Source organism: Rousettus aegyptiacus, unplaced genomic scaffold (assembly GCF_014176215.1).
Source record: "Rousettus aegyptiacus isolate mRouAeg1 unplaced genomic scaffold, mRouAeg1.p scaffold_m13_p_3, whole genome shotgun sequence".
NCBI lineage: Eukaryota > Metazoa > Chordata > Mammalia > Chiroptera > Pteropodidae > Rousettus > Rousettus aegyptiacus.
This window is the reverse complement of record NW_023416306.1, coordinates 127,472,682-127,491,890: the sequence shown is the minus strand read 5'-3', so window position 1 is coordinate 127,491,890 and position 19,209 is coordinate 127,472,682. Positions and strand designations below refer to the sequence as shown.

At 43.0% G+C, this 19,209-nt stretch overlaps 1 protein-coding gene across 1 annotated transcript in view; it reads right to left on the bottom strand.

Moving 5' to 3' along the window:
- Positions 1-2,058: 2,058 nt before the first annotated feature.
- Positions 2,059-19,209, bottom strand: part of LIPC (lipase C, hepatic type) — a 114,956-nt gene continuing 97,805 nt past the window's right edge. Inside the window, exons 8-10 of the mRNA XM_016160434.2 lie at positions 9,083-9,200; positions 7,082-7,300; positions 2,059-2,377 (exon numbers count right to left, since the gene is read on the bottom strand). Coding sequence (XP_016015920.1) covers positions 2,269-2,377; positions 7,082-7,300; positions 9,083-9,200 — 446 coding nt within the window. The 3' untranslated portion in view covers positions 2,059-2,268. The remainder of the gene's footprint in view (positions 2,378-7,081; positions 7,301-9,082; positions 9,201-19,209) is intronic.

The following is a 19,209-nucleotide window of genomic DNA, read 5'->3' as shown; positions in this document are numbered from 1 at the left end:
TTACACAGCGTCACTGTTGTGCTAGGATTTTATCGCTTTTACTTATAACTTTACCGCCTGTTTATCCATCCCTAATGATATAGTTGCTTGTATCACACTATATATATTTTTGTGTGTCTTTGTGCAAATGCACAAATCCATGGGTGCCTCTTTACATTTCATACCCTAGATGACTCCTTGCCTCACTCTAGAGTCAGCCTTGTTCTTGTGTATGTAGCTTGGCTCACCTTTTTTGCTGCTGTTTACTATTCCATTAGTAAGAAATGGAAATACGGCTCATTTATTCATTGTGCTGATGGACATTTGAGCGGAGTTCTGCTTGTGATGATTTCAAGGCCGATAGGAATATTTCCTTAGATGTCTCCTGATATACATATGTATGGACTCTCTAGAGTATATGCCAAAGAACATTTTCAAAAACTGATACAGTAGTCCCCCTTATATGCAGGGAATATGTCCCAAACCCCCCAGTGGATGTCTGAGATCATGGATAGGACTGAACTCTATAGACATGTTTTTTTCCCCTATGTGTGCAAACCTTTTCACTGAAAGGAAGCACTTTATGGCTTCTCTTTGGCATATTTGAATTACCAGCATCACTACTCTTGTGCTTTGGGGCCATTATTAAATAAAATAAGGGTGACTTGAACACAAACACTATGATACCATTACTGTCAATCTGATAACCAAGATGGCTACTAAGCGAAAAATGGGAATGGAGTGTGTATGGCACAGATATGCTGGACAAGGGGATGACTCATCTCCAGAGTGGGATGGAGTGAGACAATGTGAGATTTCATCATACTGCTCAGAACAGCTCCCAGTTTAAAACCTAGAATTGTTTATTTCTGATACTTTCCATTTAATATTTGGGACTGCGGTTAACTGAGGGTAACCGAAACTGGGAAAGTGAAGCCAAAGATAATACTACTGTATTTTAAATGCATTCTGGATAGTTAATGACAAAACATGCCAGCTTAATGCAAACATGATTTTATTGTAAATCTTAGCATGTTAGCCATAATGGGAAATATTGTTCATTTTAATATCTATCATTTCTAGATGTTTGATCGGATACTTTTGCAGGCAACATTAACATTCAGGACCCAATGCCACATTGAGCCAACTCTTCTTCCTCCCCTTCCCCCGTATTCCTTAGTTGTGTGGGTCTTCCCAACGGAAATAAAAGTGAATAATCTTAAGTTGATTTAGCCAGAGGCAGATATTTCTTCGGGATTTTTGTTTTCACCAGCTCTGACTTATCTTGCTTTGATGAAGAGCATGTGTATTATGAGCTCTGGGGGGCCGAGCCTATGCAAATGTCAGGTTAGGCTGTGAAATGTGCATAGTGTGCTCCGTCTCTCTGAATTACCTGAAATGCATATCCAAGTGATTACCACACTTAGTATTTCCTTCACATGCTCTGGGATGGAATTTGCTGATCAAACGACATTAGAATTAATGATTATTTATTAATAATTATCGGATAGTTTGAGATTGGATATCTTAACTGTTTGAGATATTCCAAGTTTTTAAATTAGCTTTTAAAGAAGTTATTTATTTATTAAAAAATTTAAAAATTGCAATTAGAGTTGATAATTAATATTATTTTATCTTAGTTTCAGGTGGATAGCATAGTGGTTAGACATTTATATAATTTACTATGCGATCTCCCTGATTAATTTAGCGCTCACCTGGCACTCTACATGGTTATTATTACAATATTATTGGCTTTATTCCCTATGCTGTACTTCACATCCCCGTAACTATTTTGTAATTACCAATTTTTCCATTAGATTTTGTTATAAGCATTAGTAAAAGAGGAAAATTGGGACACAGAGCTAGTGATTAATTGGAATTTCACTTTATTGAAGCACTTAGTTTTGTAATAAAGAAGTACCTTTCCAGCATGGTTCAAAAACTGATTAGAATTAACTAGCAAAGAAATATGGGAAATTTACTTAATTGAGAAAGATATTTTAAATTATAACAACAGACCTAAAATGACTCACACTAATTTGTGTATATTGCATTTAATCAGAAATAAAATTGGGAAATTTTTGGTTATACTAATATTTGCATAAAGTTACATAATATGGTTTGTAAAAGCTTAGTTTATAAGAGTGAAACACACTTCCCCTTGAAATCTAAACTTTATTTAAACTTTATGCAAAATTCTTTATATAACTTTGGTTGCCAAATAAGGCAAGTATTCCAAATAAGGAATGAGATCATTTGTTTTTTACATTGGGTCTCTATTAAAGCTCATTAGGTTTTTTGCTTCAGTCTTTTAGAGTTTCTGTCACATCTCACAAAGATTTTCTCCTGGGTTGGGTGAAGTTGTGGGTCATCCATGTTTTCTGAGCAAAATATTATTCTGAATAGAAAACATAAAGCAAACACAGCATTAAGTTTTGGATGGAGCTTATTGAAGTGTTTTACCCTTTGTCAAATACCCGATTGATGTGACACATGCTATACATATATTTTTTAAATTAGATTCTTATGTTGCAAATATTTTCATAACTTCAGAGAAAAGCAAAACCTAAGTCAGTGAAAGCAATCAATGGAAGGCTTCCTGGAGCCTTGCTCTGGGATGATTTTAGTTCTATAAAAACTAAAAGTTCTAGAGGCAGTTTTCCTTTGTTCTAACCACTAATCAAAGATTTGAGAGTAACTGTTGTTCTTTTTACTACATCACCCTGACTCTAGGGCAAGTATTTGCAGCTCCTTCAACTGTTCCTCACAGGCAGGCTTCACTCCTCAGCCTTCTTTCTTTGGACTTAAATGTCCTTGGACATGAGGCCATTGTCACCAGCCTCTGTCTGGCTGTCATGTAAGCCCCGTCCTTTCCTCTTATTGGTGCAGATACTATCCAGACAAAGAGGTCATCACATTCGTTTTGGGTCTCTCTTGGAGACCAGTTGACAGACTGATTTCACCAGTAGCTTGGTCTGAGGTGCTGTTTTGTGTTACTAACTTCAATTGCATCTATTAGAAAAAAATTAACTGTATCACAGTGAATTCTAGTTTATGGTTTTTTTGTTTTGTTTTGTTTTGAATTACTCAAGTCTTTACTCAAACAAACTTTTTAAATTAAAATAGTGTATAAGCCAGACAAAGACAAATACTTACATATGAAATCTAAAAAAAAAAAAAAAAAGTCAAACTCATAGAAAAAGCATAGAAAAGTGGTTCCTAGGGCCTGGGGAGAGGAGGAAATAGGGGGAAGTTGGTAAAAGGGTACAAACTTTCAGCTATAAGACTAATGAGGGCTAAGGTTCTAATGTAAAACTTGGTAGCTGTAGTTGGTATCACTGTGTTGTATAAATAAAATTTGCTGAGAGAGTAAACTTAAATGTTCTTAATAACGGCAAAAAAAATAAATATGTGAACTGATGACTGCATTAACTAGATAAGGGGGAATTCTTTCATAATCATTATATCAAATCATAAATGCTTTCAATATCTTATAATTTTATTTGTTAAATACACTTCGATAAAGCTGAATTTAAAGTGTTTGAGTGATTTATAAATGCATTCTTGAAAAATTGAAATAGTCAACAAATAAAGTAAAATATTAAAGATCCTCTTCTCCATTCCCCTTCACCAATGCTGCCTCCCTCCGTGCATTCGTGGTTTGTTTTCTGTCTTTCCAGATCTATTTTTATGCATTTACACATCTGTTGATGTTCATATGTGAATATAAAAATTTTTTAAAATATTTTTCTGAATGTTTTCTTTGTCACCAAATAATGTACTTGGAGACTTGTCATATGAGTACATATCAATTTAATTTTTTTTCATCTGCTGCATGGCATTCCACTGTATGAATATAACACAATGCATTTAGCTATTTTTCTGTTGATGGATATTGAGATTTTCCCAATGGTTTACTATTTACAAATAGTACTGCTACAAACATTTTGTGCATATATATATGTTGCGAACATTTTTAGTATTTCTTTAAGGCAGACACCTAAAAGTTAAATTCTGGGTCATATTATATTCCAGGCCATACGTACTATGCACATGCAAAATTTTGATGATGTAAACTCCATGAGACCAAGGCCTTTTCTCTTCTTTTCACTGTTGTGTATCTAGTGCCCACAAGAGTGACTGGCAGAAGGTAGATAGATACTCACTAAATATTAGTTGTTGAATGAAATGTCCCTGCAGAAGCTCTGGAATTCACACTCCCACTACTAGTATATGAGAACGCCCGATTCTCCACACCTTTACCAACTCTAGATGTTATCTGTCTTTTAATTCCTGCCAAACCAATGGGTGACTGGAGATAATGCCATTGATTTTTGTTTTGCATTTATATGATTACTGTGGAAATTGAACATCTCATTGCATTTAGCCAATTGCTTTTTAATATCTTGCTGTGAGGCTAATATTTTCTGCCTTTTCTCTTTATCCCACAACAGACCCTCTCATTCCTTACTTTGTGCCTTGCAGAGAAAAAAAAAAAATCCCCTCTCATTGTATCCCTCCCGTGGAGTTACAGGACCCATGACTTAACCAGATTTTTTGTTCCTTATAGTCAGCAGAGAGATTATGAGTACAGGTCTAAGTGTTTGCATCCTGGCTCTGGGATTTTGGTTTGTAGAAGGTAATTAAAAATTGGTAATTGTTATTAGTCTCATGAGATATATACTATAATTCCCATTTATTACTAAAGAACTGAGTCTCAAAAAGGTGCAGTTATTCTGAGTTATTCTACCTATTTATTCTATACAGGTGGTAAGCAGTGAGGCCAAAATTAGAGTTTAGGGCTGGCTGATGTAGAGGCCACCAGGTCCTGTCTAGATTCTTCTTTGCTCTCTGCCTAGCTCTCTGGGAATGTCTCCTGGCCTCCCCAAAGCCTGTTACAGTACAGACTCAACGGCACCAGCCTGATTGCATATCTTTCTTCTTAGACTTCCTAGGCCATGCAGTACTAGATTCATGCTTGTCAAAGTGTGGTCCATGGACCAGCAGCATCAGTAGCAACAGGGAGCTTGTTAGAAATACAGAATCTCATGCTCCATCCCAGACGTACTGAAGTAGAACTGCATTTTAACACAGTTCCCAGGTGATTTACACGTACATTAAGTCTTGAGAAGTTCTGGGATGGATTATATTATTAGTAAAATTAAAGCATCTTGTTTTTCTAATTAGGTCCTAGAGTTCTTTATGCCAAGAACCACAATTCAGATTTTTTTGGGTATCCCCTAATGGTATCTGATACTGTGAAGACAGGTAGGAAGCACTGAGCAGTTACGACTTAAAAAAAAAAAAACTACAAGCCCATCGTCCTTCCTCTCTTTTCAGCATGTACATCCTATAGCCATAAGGAAGGGTTGATGTGCATATATATTAATGTCCAGCGCCACCACTCTGCTAGATTGCACTGAGGAAATTCGGATTAATAGGGCTGAAAACGATGGAGTAAGGAGCTGTTGGAAGCAGTGCACAGGCAACAAATGGACAATGACTCAGACAAACCCAACTCAGATCTGGGCTTGGACAATTACTAGCAATGTCCACAAGCTGAGGAACTTCTGTGAACCTTAGCTTCCAAATCCACACAGCCAGTACTGCTCGTTTCACAGGGTCATTGGGAAGATCAGATGAGATTCATGCTCTAGAGCACTTAGTTCAATGCCCACTATGCTGTGGAGCTCAGTAAGTGCCTTTCCCACCCTTCTCCTCTTTCCTTCTTGAGAGCTGTGTGAGTAAGCACTAGTGAGGATGGTTGCATTGCCATTTATACCACCTTTCAGGTCAAGTCACATAGAATTGTCAAGGTGAACAGACACTATAACTGAGGGATTACCCTCTAGCTGAGAGAATGCGGGGAAGGGCGGTGCTCGGAAGTAGAGCTGATCTCAAGGGCCAAAAAGTCACACACGAATGGCTACGTGTGCAAGAGGAGAGAAGCAGTTTAATTTTCTCAAATTGATCATGTGGATAATATCTGTTGGCAGACTCCAGAGTATGCTTTTCGTAATTGCCAGGATTTTGTATCCCAGGAAGAGACAGTCTTAAGAAGGGATGGGGGTGGGGGCATAAATTTGCCTGAGGCCCCCTCCTGGCAGTGAAACCTGAGAGGTGAAAGAGGAGTGTAGTTCAGAGCTGAGAGGCCTACTGTTTTCCGTCCCTACTGGGGACAAGCCAAAGAGAGAAATGGGCTTCCCAACAAAGGAAAGCGGGAGAAGAGAGACACATGACCTGAACACAGGAGAGAAGAGATGGGGAAGGCTCTGTAGGAGAGAGAATTCTCCCTTCATGGAGACCTGCAGAACTGCAGACAAGTATGGTTGCCGTGGCAAAGTACGTTGGGCATCTCTTTCCCTGGCTGAGAGGACTGAATCAGCAGCTGGACTGTCCTTTCTCTCCTTCATTCTCTACCCCTTCCCTAACTCCTTCTTGTCCCTGGAGACCTTAAGGCCAAAGGAGAGGTTAAAACACACAGAGCAGCATTTCCTAAGGGTAATCCATTGGTCGATATCAGAATTTCTTATTAACAAATGTATGTCCTGGGTCTCTTTACAGACCACAATGAATCAGAAGCTCTGTAGGTGGGGCCGGGAATTCTGCATACTTAATAAGCTTCTCAGTGACTCTTTGACACGCCAAAGTTTGAAAGGTGCCACCACAGAGTGAGATTTTGAGACTGTGATCTGTTAATAGCATTTTTCTGGGTAAACAACAAAAAAGAAATGTCACATCTGGGTCACTGCCACTCAAAGTGTGGTCCTTGGACCAGTAGAACCGATATCACCTGGCGATTCATTCACATGCGGGATTTGAGAAGCATTGGGCCAGTGAGGTGGTTCTCAAACTCCAGAGGCAGGAAGTTATTAACCACGGGCAGTGGGAAGAGGCTAGACTGGGACTCAGAAGACCTGAGTGCAGGTCCTTTTGTCTATGGCTGGGTGAAGTCAGGATGGTCATTTCACCTTTCTGGTGTCTGTACTCCATCATTAGGACCTAACAGTGCTCATTTCATAAGATAAATGCAAGTGTTAAATTGTGAAAGTGCTGGCATGTATAGATACAGATGTTAGGAGGAGGTTAAACGAGCGCTCACCTTTGCTGTACTTCTCCTGCTTTGACTCTGATGTTCTTTAGAACAAGGCCTGAATTGAGGGGCTCTCTCCCCCATGGGATGATGGTTTGAACCGTGTTCCAGACATTGGTCCACACCGCGCTGTTTTCCTGCTTTAATGTGATCATGACCAGCTCACCAATATCCATATCCAATGTGATAAGAAAGGAATAGGTTTTATTACTAATAATTCCTTCGCCCCTTTGAAGACACAAAGGAAACCAGACATAGTCAGTTTATTTGTAATAGCAAAGTGATGCGTAGACACATTCAGGATGTGTTAGGTTTGCCCAAGTGACTTGGGATAGTTTTTTCTGCTATATTTCTCAAACTGAGGTTGGACGGATTATTAGTAGAGATAGCAGTAAATACTCCAGGAGAAGAAAGATTTTACAGACCAGTAATATTCGAAAAATCATATGATTTTCTGAGTTAGCATATTAAAAATGCTCCAAGAGTTCCACAATAAAAATTCTAGTTAACTCCGTTTAGCTCAGGCTTCCTAGATTCTAGGTTAACAAATTAGGGAAACTGTTCCTGCAGAGACAGTGAGGCTTTGGCAATGGCCTCTGCACAGCTATCTGTAGGTTTGATTAACTTCGTAGAGCCAAACCACACTCTTCTTTTCCTAGTGATGCTTTTTTCCTCCACATCTAAATGGAAACTTCTATTAAGACCACAGAGCATAACAGTAATACAAAACCACATATTAAAAGGATACACCAATTTAGAGCAAGATTTAATGCATATTCATGGATATCATTACTAGGTTTACTCACTAAACTCCATGACATTAAAAATGTCCAACATTGACAGAACACCTAGATGCCCTTTCCACTATTTAAAACAATTTCCTGGGGAGAGATTTGGGAGAATGTACAGGTAACATTGGTTTTAGGGTGAGACAGATGAATGGAGGGTTCCCTTGAGTGGCCCATTATAGCACTTCCTGCAGGATGTTTTAGAGCAGAAGTCTCCAAACTTTTTGGCACCAGGGACCGGTGCTTCTATGAGAAAGAATCTAATGCCTGATGATTTGAGGCGATGCTAGTGCTGGGGAGCGGCTGCAAATAGAGATGAAGCTTTGCTTGCTTGCCTGCTGCTTACTTTTTGCTGTGTGGCCCAGTTCCTAACAGGCCATGGACTGGTACCAGTCTACAGCCCGGACTTTGGGGACCCCTGTTGTAGAGAATTGTTTACGAGTGTCCCCACCCCACTAGGCTAGGAGCACAATTGTTTACTCTCTACCTCTAGTGCAGAGCACCAACAGACGCTTACTCAGTGACTGCTTCTGTTTGATGAATAGAGATCAAAGCTTGGGGACAATTTTTGGAAGCTGAGGACTGTCCCTGGAGTTAGTGGAGGGCTAGTGTCACTTTCCAAGAAAAGCCCATGCTGAGAGTCGAGATGCTGAAGAAAAGCAACTAATGGGCCCTTTCTGACCAGTGAAATTGGGGTGCCTCTGAAGGAGGCGTGAGGTCACTGCTTGTGTTGTGAGCAGGTGTGTAACAGGGAGGACAGATGGGAAGGGCTGGCAGTGCAGGCCAATTGGGATGGGAAATTTGTGCCAAGTTGAATGATACCAGTTTTATTTCTGGGCTACTTTTCAGAACTCACTGGAAAGGCACTCAGGGCCTTCCCGTGGACACCTGCTTTGGCCCTCACCACTCCTCCCTGCTCAGATCTACTTTTGCACTGTGAACATGGACTGGGCCGGCTCTGGCTTCCCTCTGTCCTGAACTCACATTGCGGCGGGCCCATCACATACATAGGTAGCACACACATAAAGCGATTGGTGGGACTGGGTGAGGCTGAGGAGGCATGGTGACAAGGTGCTGGGCTTGGGTGGAGAGCCCATCTGCCAGGGCGTTTGGAGCAGTCATAATGGGCTGAGAAGAAGGAGTTGTGTCTGGCCTAACTTTTGAAAAAATTAAGAAAATTAAGCTTGTCATCACCATAGACGGGGCTACTCCTCATACTCACAGAGTGATGGGAATTTTCTGCATTTCCTCTTTCGTTCCAAGGAGTGACATGGTAAAAGTTGTTTCTACTGGTTTCTCAATTTGGTTGAAGAACTGCATCTTGAACTGGTAATGATAAACTAGGGGTGGTGGGGAAGGAGAGGAGAGAATGAGAGAAAGAGAATTTAAGCAAGAATTTTTAAAATGAAAAATCTTATATTTTAAACATTTAAAAATGCAGAAGGAAATGTCTGGATGGATAGAGACCTCAATTTTTTTCCCTTAGGGGCTGGGATTAGGAATACTTTTTTGTTTCTTTTTTTTCCTTCTCTGTATTTCCTGAATCTTTACAGAAGACTTATAAATTGTGTTTGTAAAATAATAACAATAAGTATCATCCAACAAAAGAAGGCAGAATAGGAAGCTAGTACATCCGGCGTCTTCACCCATTCTTGGATGCAATCTTGTTGGACTGTTCCTTGTACCTGGTAGGGGTCCCCTTTCATAAGTCAAAGGATATGTGTCTTTTGGCACCTGATAAAGGCAGGAGGACACGCTGCCCTTTTTCACTTTTGCCTCTGTTTGATAGGGTCAGTCTTGGGGTGGGGCAGAGCTCCAGCTTAGAAATACACCCTAATGACCACATCTCTGTATTCTGGGGCAGTTCCTGGACACTAGCTCAGTGGGGAGGTGGTGGGTGGGAGTGGGGTATCTCAAAAAGTACATTTTCCAATGGAAACGAGATAACTCTAGTTCTAGTCCTTGGGCCTTCAAGTTTTCTATCTTATTGAATGTCCAGAATGTCCTTCTACTGGGTTGTTTGAAAGAGGAAAATTTATTTTATTTTATTTTTTACCTAAATACAGTTTACATTAATAAAAGAAAATTGTTTACTATCGGCCTGTGTTGTCACACCAACCAGTTGTGGGATTGTTTTAAAAATTCCCCCACCTCATTCAAAATGGCTGGTGACTGGCTGCTTGGACTTCTTTTTCTTGCTGTCTCCATTTTTTCAAAGTACTTCTAGTGTTTTAGCTCCAAGATTTCAAACAGGTTTAATAAGGCATGTCAAAGTGATTGATAGGACTGCTTAGAGCCCTATGTTGAGACAGGTTCTGAGACCATATCCAGGCTCTTGAGAAGATTGGTGTCTGCCTTGGGCAAAGGATAGGGAATTTATGGTATGCTTGCTGTGTATTTGACTTTTTTTTTTTGTTCTAGATAATAATTAATCTGTCAGTCCTGATACAGTGTGCCTTGTGCATAGTAGGTACTTAATAAACATTTGTGGGATGAATGACCTTAGGAGTATCAGGATATGTATTAACATTTAGCCAGATGGAAATCACCTCTGATAATTTAAGGCCTGAATTGAAAGCTTTGTTATATGAGAATTCCTAGTGGAAAGCATAGATGATGAAGCTCGCCACATGATCATCCATCCCATGTACCCCGCATGTGAAATTCATCATCTTCATGAATCAATCTACCAACTTACAAATGGTGCATTTCCACCGGAGGTTGGTAGCTACACACAAACCTAGCAGCTGTAGCTAATGATGTGTTGCCAATACTCCAGCTGCAGGGCGTGCCTGTGTTGCTGGGTTTCTGGGCTATTTACACGATCCTACCCTTTGGCATAAACCGATCTTCCCATCTGGATTTTGTGGTGGATTTGCTCCAGTGCCCTGTACATAATAGGTCCTTAAATCCTCCAGCCCGGAATAAACTAGTTTGATGCTCTCAGGACTATAAAGCTGCGGGTGAGAAATAATATAAGGGCTGCGGCCCAAGGAAGGGTCCCTAAACCCTTGGGTGGCAGCGGTGGAGACAGGGACTCTGGGCTATCACTCCAGAAGCCTCTTGAGAAGTCTTATACTATTCAGGGTCTGTCAAGGGAACTCTGTAACAAACGGACACTGTTGTAAGTTGAACTGAGGCAAAAAGGAAAGGTCCATTCGAAGACACAGGCCACAGGCATGGGGGGGGGTGTGGGAGCAGTGAACCCAGGGTAACCTCTTAACAAGGAGGTGGGCATCTTCCCGAGTACCCAAAGAATAATCATAACAACCAGTTTTAACGCAGCTTAATATATATTAATTGGAAGTGTACTGGTGCTTAGCCCAGTGCTAAAAGCTGTCAGGGCTAAAAAAAGTAATAGAGCGTAAATGGTGGTATGCATGATAACAATATTGGCTAATATTTATTTTGTTTAACTGTGCCGAACATTTTGTATCTATTATCTCATTTGATCCTTACATCATGATCTTTTAGGGAAGGGGTAACCGAAACACAGAGAGGTTAAGTCACTTTTCCAGGACTAGACAGCTAGTAAGTAGCATGGCTGGGGTGTAAGCCCAGGCCACCTGCCTCTAGAACTTGAACTTTTAAAATGTTTATGCCTGAGACCAAGGGCTTTATATACCCTAAAGTTGAAGTGAGGAAAGAGATTTAAGTTTAAAAATTTCATAACAGAATTATTTAATGAAAAATAAATCAGAAACACCCTAATTCACAAAAAGAGAAATGACTATGGACTAATAATGACAATTATGATAACTACCATTGAGCTATTTACTATGTCCCAGGCCTTGAGCTAATAGTTGCACATAAATAAATATTTCTCTTTACAGCTTTGTAAGATGCCTACTTTATTCTCCCTCCCTCATCATTTTCCAATTGGAGAAGCTGACTTTAAGTAACTTGTCCACTGCCATGAGGCAAAGCCCCAGTGAAGCTGCACTTAGATGTTAGTCTGCTGATTCCGAGCTCATCTTCCCAACCACATGCTTTACTCTTATGAACTCATTAAAAGATACTTTTGGAATGACTTCAAAGTTTATAAAAGAAGTGGGGGGAAAAAAAAAAAAACACCAAACAACAACCAGGCTATGAAATTGTCTATGTAATACGAGACTAACTGTAAAATAGAATGCATTCAAGGAGGGGCACTCACAGAAAACATTAGGAGTGCTTATCTCCGGAGAGTGGAGAGAGATAATTTTTATTCTCTTCTCTATGCTTTTCTGCAAGTTCCACATTTTCTACGATAAGCATGTATTCTAATTAGAATCTCCTTGGAGAAAGAAAAGCTTTCAGAAGTATTAAACTTTCAGAGATTTCGGTCCTGGCCTTGGAGGAGCTCGCAGCTGGGAAGCACGGTCACTTCTGTGACTCTCGTCGCCCTGGGCACCAATGTCAACGTCCGATCTTCCTGAGGACAGTCTTGGGGTCCTATTGATGCTTGTATCTCTACAGGTCACAGCACGCACCAGGCATCTAAGGACTGCTTAGGGGTTCTTTGTGTGAAAACAAGGCAGGACACATCCTACAATAAAGACCATACTTGTGAATAGGACTAATGAGAAAATAGCCTTCTTTCGTTGAGATCCTACTATGCATCAGACTGCGTACTAAGTGTTTTACTTCCGTTATTTTTGTCCTCATAACAAGACGAAATAGGGACAACATGCTGGTTAGGCTCTGTTTTCTATACCTACCCTGCTATCCAGTCTGCCCAGCTCTGAACGGCAGGGTGTGACCCCACAGCCTACACCTCTCAGGCTGCCTTGCCAGATGGTTTCTGGTTGTGATTGATCTCTGGAGCCTGACCACACAGCAACTGCATCCCATGATTAACTGCTGTCAGCGGCCCCTCCTCCACAATGCCCATTCTCCTGGGCTATTCCCTTCCCTCACTCATTATGGTCTGTTGTTAGTTTCAGCGTGCATTGATACCCTACATTTGTTTCCTTAATACCACCTGCCCTCTGTAAGGAGCCCCATCTACATTTTTCTGCTGACCAAAGCCAGTGGAGTCCTGTTTTCTGCTGAGACCTAGACAGATAGGGTGTCAGTGATCCTGGAGAGTTACAGATAAGGAAGCAAGAGATTTAGAGCAGAGTCCAAGGTCACCTAGATAGTGAGAAGTAGAGCAGAATTTGAACCTAGATGTCTGTCTGATTCCTAAAGACCCTTCTTCCCACTGTCTGCTGGGGTTCTGGTTCGGTAAGCTGACTCTGCCCTTTGAACCCAAATGATAGACACTCAGCCCCCGAAGAAACACTGCCTTCAAAACCTGCTCAAATGAAGCCACTAAGACAAAGTACCTGCCGGCTTCCACCCATGAACATCCATCTGGGCTATCACCGCTGCAGATTCCTCCCACCTGTACCCTGAATGTCTAACCCTTGAGCAGGGATAAATGTTTCCTGTCTCTGCCCTGGAGATGGGCTTTTGTCTTCCTTAGCTCTTAAATTGTGAGTTGGAGGAGATCGATTTCCAGGTCTTAGATGCCATGGTTCCCCAAATCTGGGGGAGGGTGCTTGTGTAAAACCCAGGTTGGCCTGGTTGACCGCAGAGGTCCCTCTAGCTTTCACATCCTGTGAATGAGCATTATCTGTCCCTTTGCAGTGTCTCCCTGGGGCGGGACCTGTGCAGGGAGTCAGACCCTCCAAAGATGTGTAGGCCGTGAGCAGCCTGAGTGAGCTCATAAAAGACCATGGACCATGGGGGAAACAGAGATGAGCGAATCAGGATGCCCTTATGTCTTTTCTGCAGAATGCACAGCACGTTGATAGCGCAAGGCATCCCATATTACCTGTCCTAGGAAAGTCAGTTTTTTAGAGAAATCTTGAAATTAATTTTTTTAAACAGGAAAGGGACTTTGATACTGACAACTAATTATTTGTTCTTATTTTGAATTTTTCTAAATGTTTTTTTTTAGAAAAATAAAGACAATTTGCTTATTAACCCCCACCCTCCTTCCGGGATGATGATGCTCTTATAAAGATTAAGAAAAAAAGCGTGACTAATTTTGCTCACTTTAACTTATGACATGTTTAATAAGGATTTTACAAAAATGACTTAGGGAAAATGTTTTTGATCCTGTGACTGCAAACAGGCCAGCACAACACATTCCTCAGTTCAGTCAGGAGAAATTATTTCAGGTCTTAAAGATGAAATGCATGAAATAGTCCATTACCCCTGAATGTGATCAGGCAAACCACCTACAGCAGGGACGTGAGGCCTCTGAAGATTCTCCTCACCAGAGTCCTCCCGGGGTTCAGGTACCCTAAAAATCCTAGATTTTAATCTAGCGTGTACCCCACTGGTACCGTTTAAAAAAGAAAACAACTTAAAATTTATTTTCACAAGGCAGCCACTGTGAGTATCGGGTTGTGGAATTTATGAAGAGAGAACATTTTTTCTTCTTCTTTTTCTTTTTTTTTTTTTTGTCTCATGGAAAAAAATGATTCCGAATCATTAGATATTGGCCTTGGGAGATATTACGACTATCGTTGCAAACATCAAAGAAGCCTTTTTTGCCAGTGTATCGATTTTCTCTTGTGGAGATGGTAGGGATGAGATCTCTTATGTTTCCCTGTAGCACCGAGGGCTCGCTCCTAGATCTGAAACTCCTCTCATTCAAGAGGGAGGCTGAACATCATGGGGTTGAGAGGCTCACAGACACTATTGTGCAGAAGGCCACCACCCGAGGCAGCCAGTGCTGGCAGGGGGGTTTGTTGAATTAACTCAGAGTAGGCTCAAGGGAGGAAGAAACAGAATGAGTGGTTTTCCTAGCGTATGTATGTGTGCGCGCATGTGCTTAGGTTGGTGACCGACCGCATTTGGGCTTGACAGTACCAACCCATTTAACTTATGTCCGATATCACAAGATTGGATGCTTGCCCTTTCTGCTGGGGGTGGAGATGGGGAGTGTGTGTGTGTGGGGGGGGTGGGGGCGGGAGAGGGTAAGAAGAGTGTGTGTGAGTATGCGAGGGGTAAGGAGCGTGTGTATGTGTGTGTACATGGGTGAGCAGAGGTGTGTGTGAGCGGTAAGCAGTGTCGGGCTGACTGGTGGCCTGTCGCCCACTGTTTGTGCTGTAGGTACGTCTTGTGGGATGGCAATAAGAGCCCTCAATCGAGGAACGGGAGCCCTAGGTTGGAGTCTGGCTCTGCCGCCTCCCACCACATGGTCGTGAGCACTTACAGCTTCTGCGAAGCTCGGTTTCCTCATTTTTAAAATGGGTATTAAGAGCTCTCTCACACGGTTGTTGTGACGGAAAGTGCCAGGCTTCCAGAAAGTACTAACCCAGTGACACCTGTTCCCTTCCCACATGCTGGAGTGACCAGGCATGGTTCTGAGCCCCACCCATAGGTGCCAGTTTTAGTGGTTCACTCCCATGCTCATCCACACATAATCGCTTTGTAGCTCACATAGGTTTTATCACTAGGTCAAGGTCACATGTGTGGATGGCAGCAAAGCCAAATTCTAGACACATCTGATTGCCATCCCAAGCCTGTCCTCCCTCTCTCCTATACTTACTACTTCTCCTGGAACTCTCCCCGGAAATGAGTGAAAACCTTCCAAAGAAGTAGCTGAGAAAAGCTAAAGATATACAGACTCCCCGGGTCACAGTCTGGCTGGTTATCTCACCAGCCAGAAGAAAAGAGCGCTCTCATCAGCGGGAGCAGCAACAGAAGCAGGTTCCCACCGGCCGGATGAGGCCCGGTGTGCAGGGAGAAAGAGTGTGTGCGTGTGTGTCAGGGGCAGGGGACTGCCCTTGGTCCTACTCTCAGGAGGCCCTGTAGAGTGAAAAGAGTAAGGGCCATGGAATCAGAGAGACCTGTGGCCAAACGCTGCATTTGCTACTCACAAACAGATGACGTTGGGAAGATTTAACTTCTATGACTCTCGATTTCTTTATTGAACAATTAATTAATCCCCACCACCGCCACCCCACCACCTGTCTCTGTCTCTCTCTTTGGGTTTTTGTGAGGATTAAATGATAAATGCGATAATTTGTGCAGCACGTTCAGCATGGTGCCTGGTCAGAGTAAGTCCCCATAAGGGACACCTTCCTCCCCTCCACCCACTTACCTCATCTGACTGCTACCAGGATTAATTAGATAAGTCCTTGCTAAGCAGAACTTTCCCAATACAGATTCATTTCACTCCCCTCTCCCTTAAAAAACTGGCTCCCAAACTGGTAAAAGTTCCTCCTGAGAGAACGAGAATGGAAGTGGGCGATAAATTGCCTCGTTTCACTCGGTGACTGTTTCCCAATTCTCCTCTGCTACGGCTGTGCTCCCCCAGTGTTTACCGGAGCTCTGGCAGACGATTGTAGAAAATAGATCCTTTGATGGCTTTGTCAACATATCTTGGAGCCAGAGGAATGAGCGCCAAGCTAGTCATCTTCTGTGAAACTACAGCTGGGAGGCAATGTTTATCTTGCCCAGCTAGACCCTGCACTAGAATATATAGTACAATTAGATGTCCTTGAAAAATATGGATTGTGGGTTCTCTGTAACCAGGGGTGAGCAAGTCTATTCTTTTACGAATCGATACGTATTCATCAAATGCTGGAGGTGGCCAGTGAAACAGGCTCCGGGGGCTTAAATCAGAGATGATCGTCACCATGGTGGGTGGAGAAGGGTACAGTTAGGGTGACCTAGATTAAGGACTTCATGCTGGCACCGTCCACAGAACTTTCTGCGGTGATGGAGATTCATTTCTGTGCTCTCTGATACAGCAGCCACGTATCTGAGTACTTGAGAGGTAGCTAGTGTGACTGAGGAATCAAATTGTTGGTTTTATTTAACTTAAGTAATTTAAATAGCCACACATGGTTAGTGGCTACCACACTGGATGACATCGCATTCTACAGAGTGCAGCATCCCATGAGCAGCCACTTCCAGATAGATAGAGTCTCACCTGAGTGTAATTCCCAGCCATTCCTAAGGCAGCTTGGTGTGACCACAGAGCTGCTTCTCCCCACCAGTGGCTGGATTAGAACTTTGCCCACTGCAAGGACTGAGGCAGAACTGGGGAGAATTTGGAGGTTCCCGAGGAGGGAAGGGTGCAGTGCGGGCCACAGAGCCTCACTGGAACCTCTGCCAGGGGCTGGAGGTTTATAGTCTGTCAGGTTCCAGGCTGTCCTGCCTTGTAGTCCTGCCTCCATATCACCAACCCCATGGGCCCCATTCTCATCTGTTGTCCCTGGAGTAAGATGGGTAGTTGGCAATAAAGAGACCTAAGTGTTGTTTCCGAGGGACTCATGGCCTATCTTCCTGAGACAGTAGTTAGCACGTACCGCATGGCAGGGGGTTGTTCTTCACCACGTCCCCTGAGGTAAGGACTCTGCCTAGTTGGCTAGGCAAAGAAATGAATGAATGAGAACATTGATTTCGGTAGCCACAGGGTGAGTAATGCTGCCCTGACGCGATGCTTTGGTCTCCATGACAGGAAAGTAGATCACGTGATCAGCACAGGGTAGCCGGGCGCCCAGGGTCCTTGGCAGGGACGAACTCAGCCTGGCTTGTACCTACTGCTCTTTCTTCACCCTCTTCCTTTTCTTAATGCTCGCTTCCCTTCCCCATCTCCAAGCCCCCAGCAGATACCCTGGGGCTGGACTGAGCCCCTCACTTCAGATGCATGACACAGCCCTGGAAGGCGAAAAATGACCTTCCGTCTTCCCAGCTGATCTCGAGAAGAGAACCCCTCATCCTCATCTCTTTCCCCTCCTTCACCCCCACAAACGGACTAGGGGCAGGTTACTGAGATGGAAAAAAAAAAAAAAAAAACGATCACTCAACTAGTTGTTTGGAGGTCTGGGTCTAAAGGTTGCCTCTACCAAGAATTCACTTTGTGGCCCTGGGCATGTGATTTTCCCAGTCTGGGCCTCGGTTTCTCCATCTGTGAAACTGGAGGGGTCGAGCAGTCTCTCGAAATGCTAACATTATAGGATTAAAGTAGATCCAGTGAAATGTGATTATCTGAGAGGCTTAATCACTCCAGGCGGCTTTACCACTTAAAAGAGGACCCAAGAGGGAGAGTGTCTAACCCACGCCTGTGGCAAGGGAGCTCTCTTAAGCAAGAAGCCTTCCAAACACCCCCACCTGCTCCCAGACATTACTGGTTCCTCTATCCTTAAGGCACAGAGAGCGAAGGGGACATTCCAGGCCCTCAGTTCGCTCACTCCAAGTGCTCTCAGAAGCTATTAGCCACCCACAGTGGATTTCTGTCATTCCTGAGCCGTCTTGGCTCACGGAAAGGAAATGTGGCTGGAGAGCAAAAGTTCAGATAAACAGAGGAACCCTGCGCCTAAAAAAATAAGTCACCTGGGAGACTGAACTTGGGAGTGTGATAGTAAAAGAAACACCACGCTGGGTGCCGGATGCAACCCTTCAGGGTAGGTCACTCCACCCCAGGTTTGCCCTCCTCCTCTTAAAATGGGGGAGTAACCAGCCCTGCGGACTTTGTTTGGCTGTTGTGGGAACCACAGCGAATCAATGGCTGCACCTGATGTTTTGTATAAAATGCTGTGCAAATGTGTAGCGATGGTGACAATGCAGTCACCTTCTGCAGATACAAATATTTGCACGGTAATAATCAAACAGCACAACACCGGGCTCCTCCTGGTGCTGGCAAACAGCACGTGCTATGAAATCGTAAGAAGCGTAAGAAGCTAAATCACTCACGAGCTGTTTTAAGGATTAGGCAGAAATGTTAATGGCAACAGATGTTGCCTTGTTCCCTCCAGGAGGATTTAGGCTTCAGTAGAGTATTTCTCTGCTGGCTTCAGCCCAAGACGTGGCCACAGGCCTTTTTCTGACCTCCTGTTCAACCCAGAGAGTAGCAGGGGCTTGGTTTCTGCCTGAGGTAAAGGATCTGACTGGGAAACACTGGAAGCTGAACTTTACCTTGAGAAGGACTGAACAGGACCATGATATCCTGTGAGATCAGCTGATTCAAACTTTAGAGGAAATAGGAGCTGCAAATGTAGCCGGGGGTTGCTTTGTCATAGGGGTCATGAGCAGAGGTGAAAGCACTGGGTTCCAGCTGGGTTTGGAGATGCCTCCAGGTCCCCGTAACAAGACCTGGGTGGTCGAGGTAACTGTTCCGGACCTTCTGGGTCATACCTTATAGGGGACCATGAAAATGGATGAAGAGAGGCCAAACCAAGGGTAATTCCAGAAAGTATTAAGGCTTCCCTTCTAGCACTTGGCAGCAAGTTGGCCACATTCTTGGGAAAAGAGAGGTTGTGTCAACATTGCTGTCTGGAATCTGTGCCGTTTCAGAAACACTAAAGTAGCAGAACCTGAAGACACTGCAGAGAAAGACTGCAGGGAACTTCTGAACCTTCA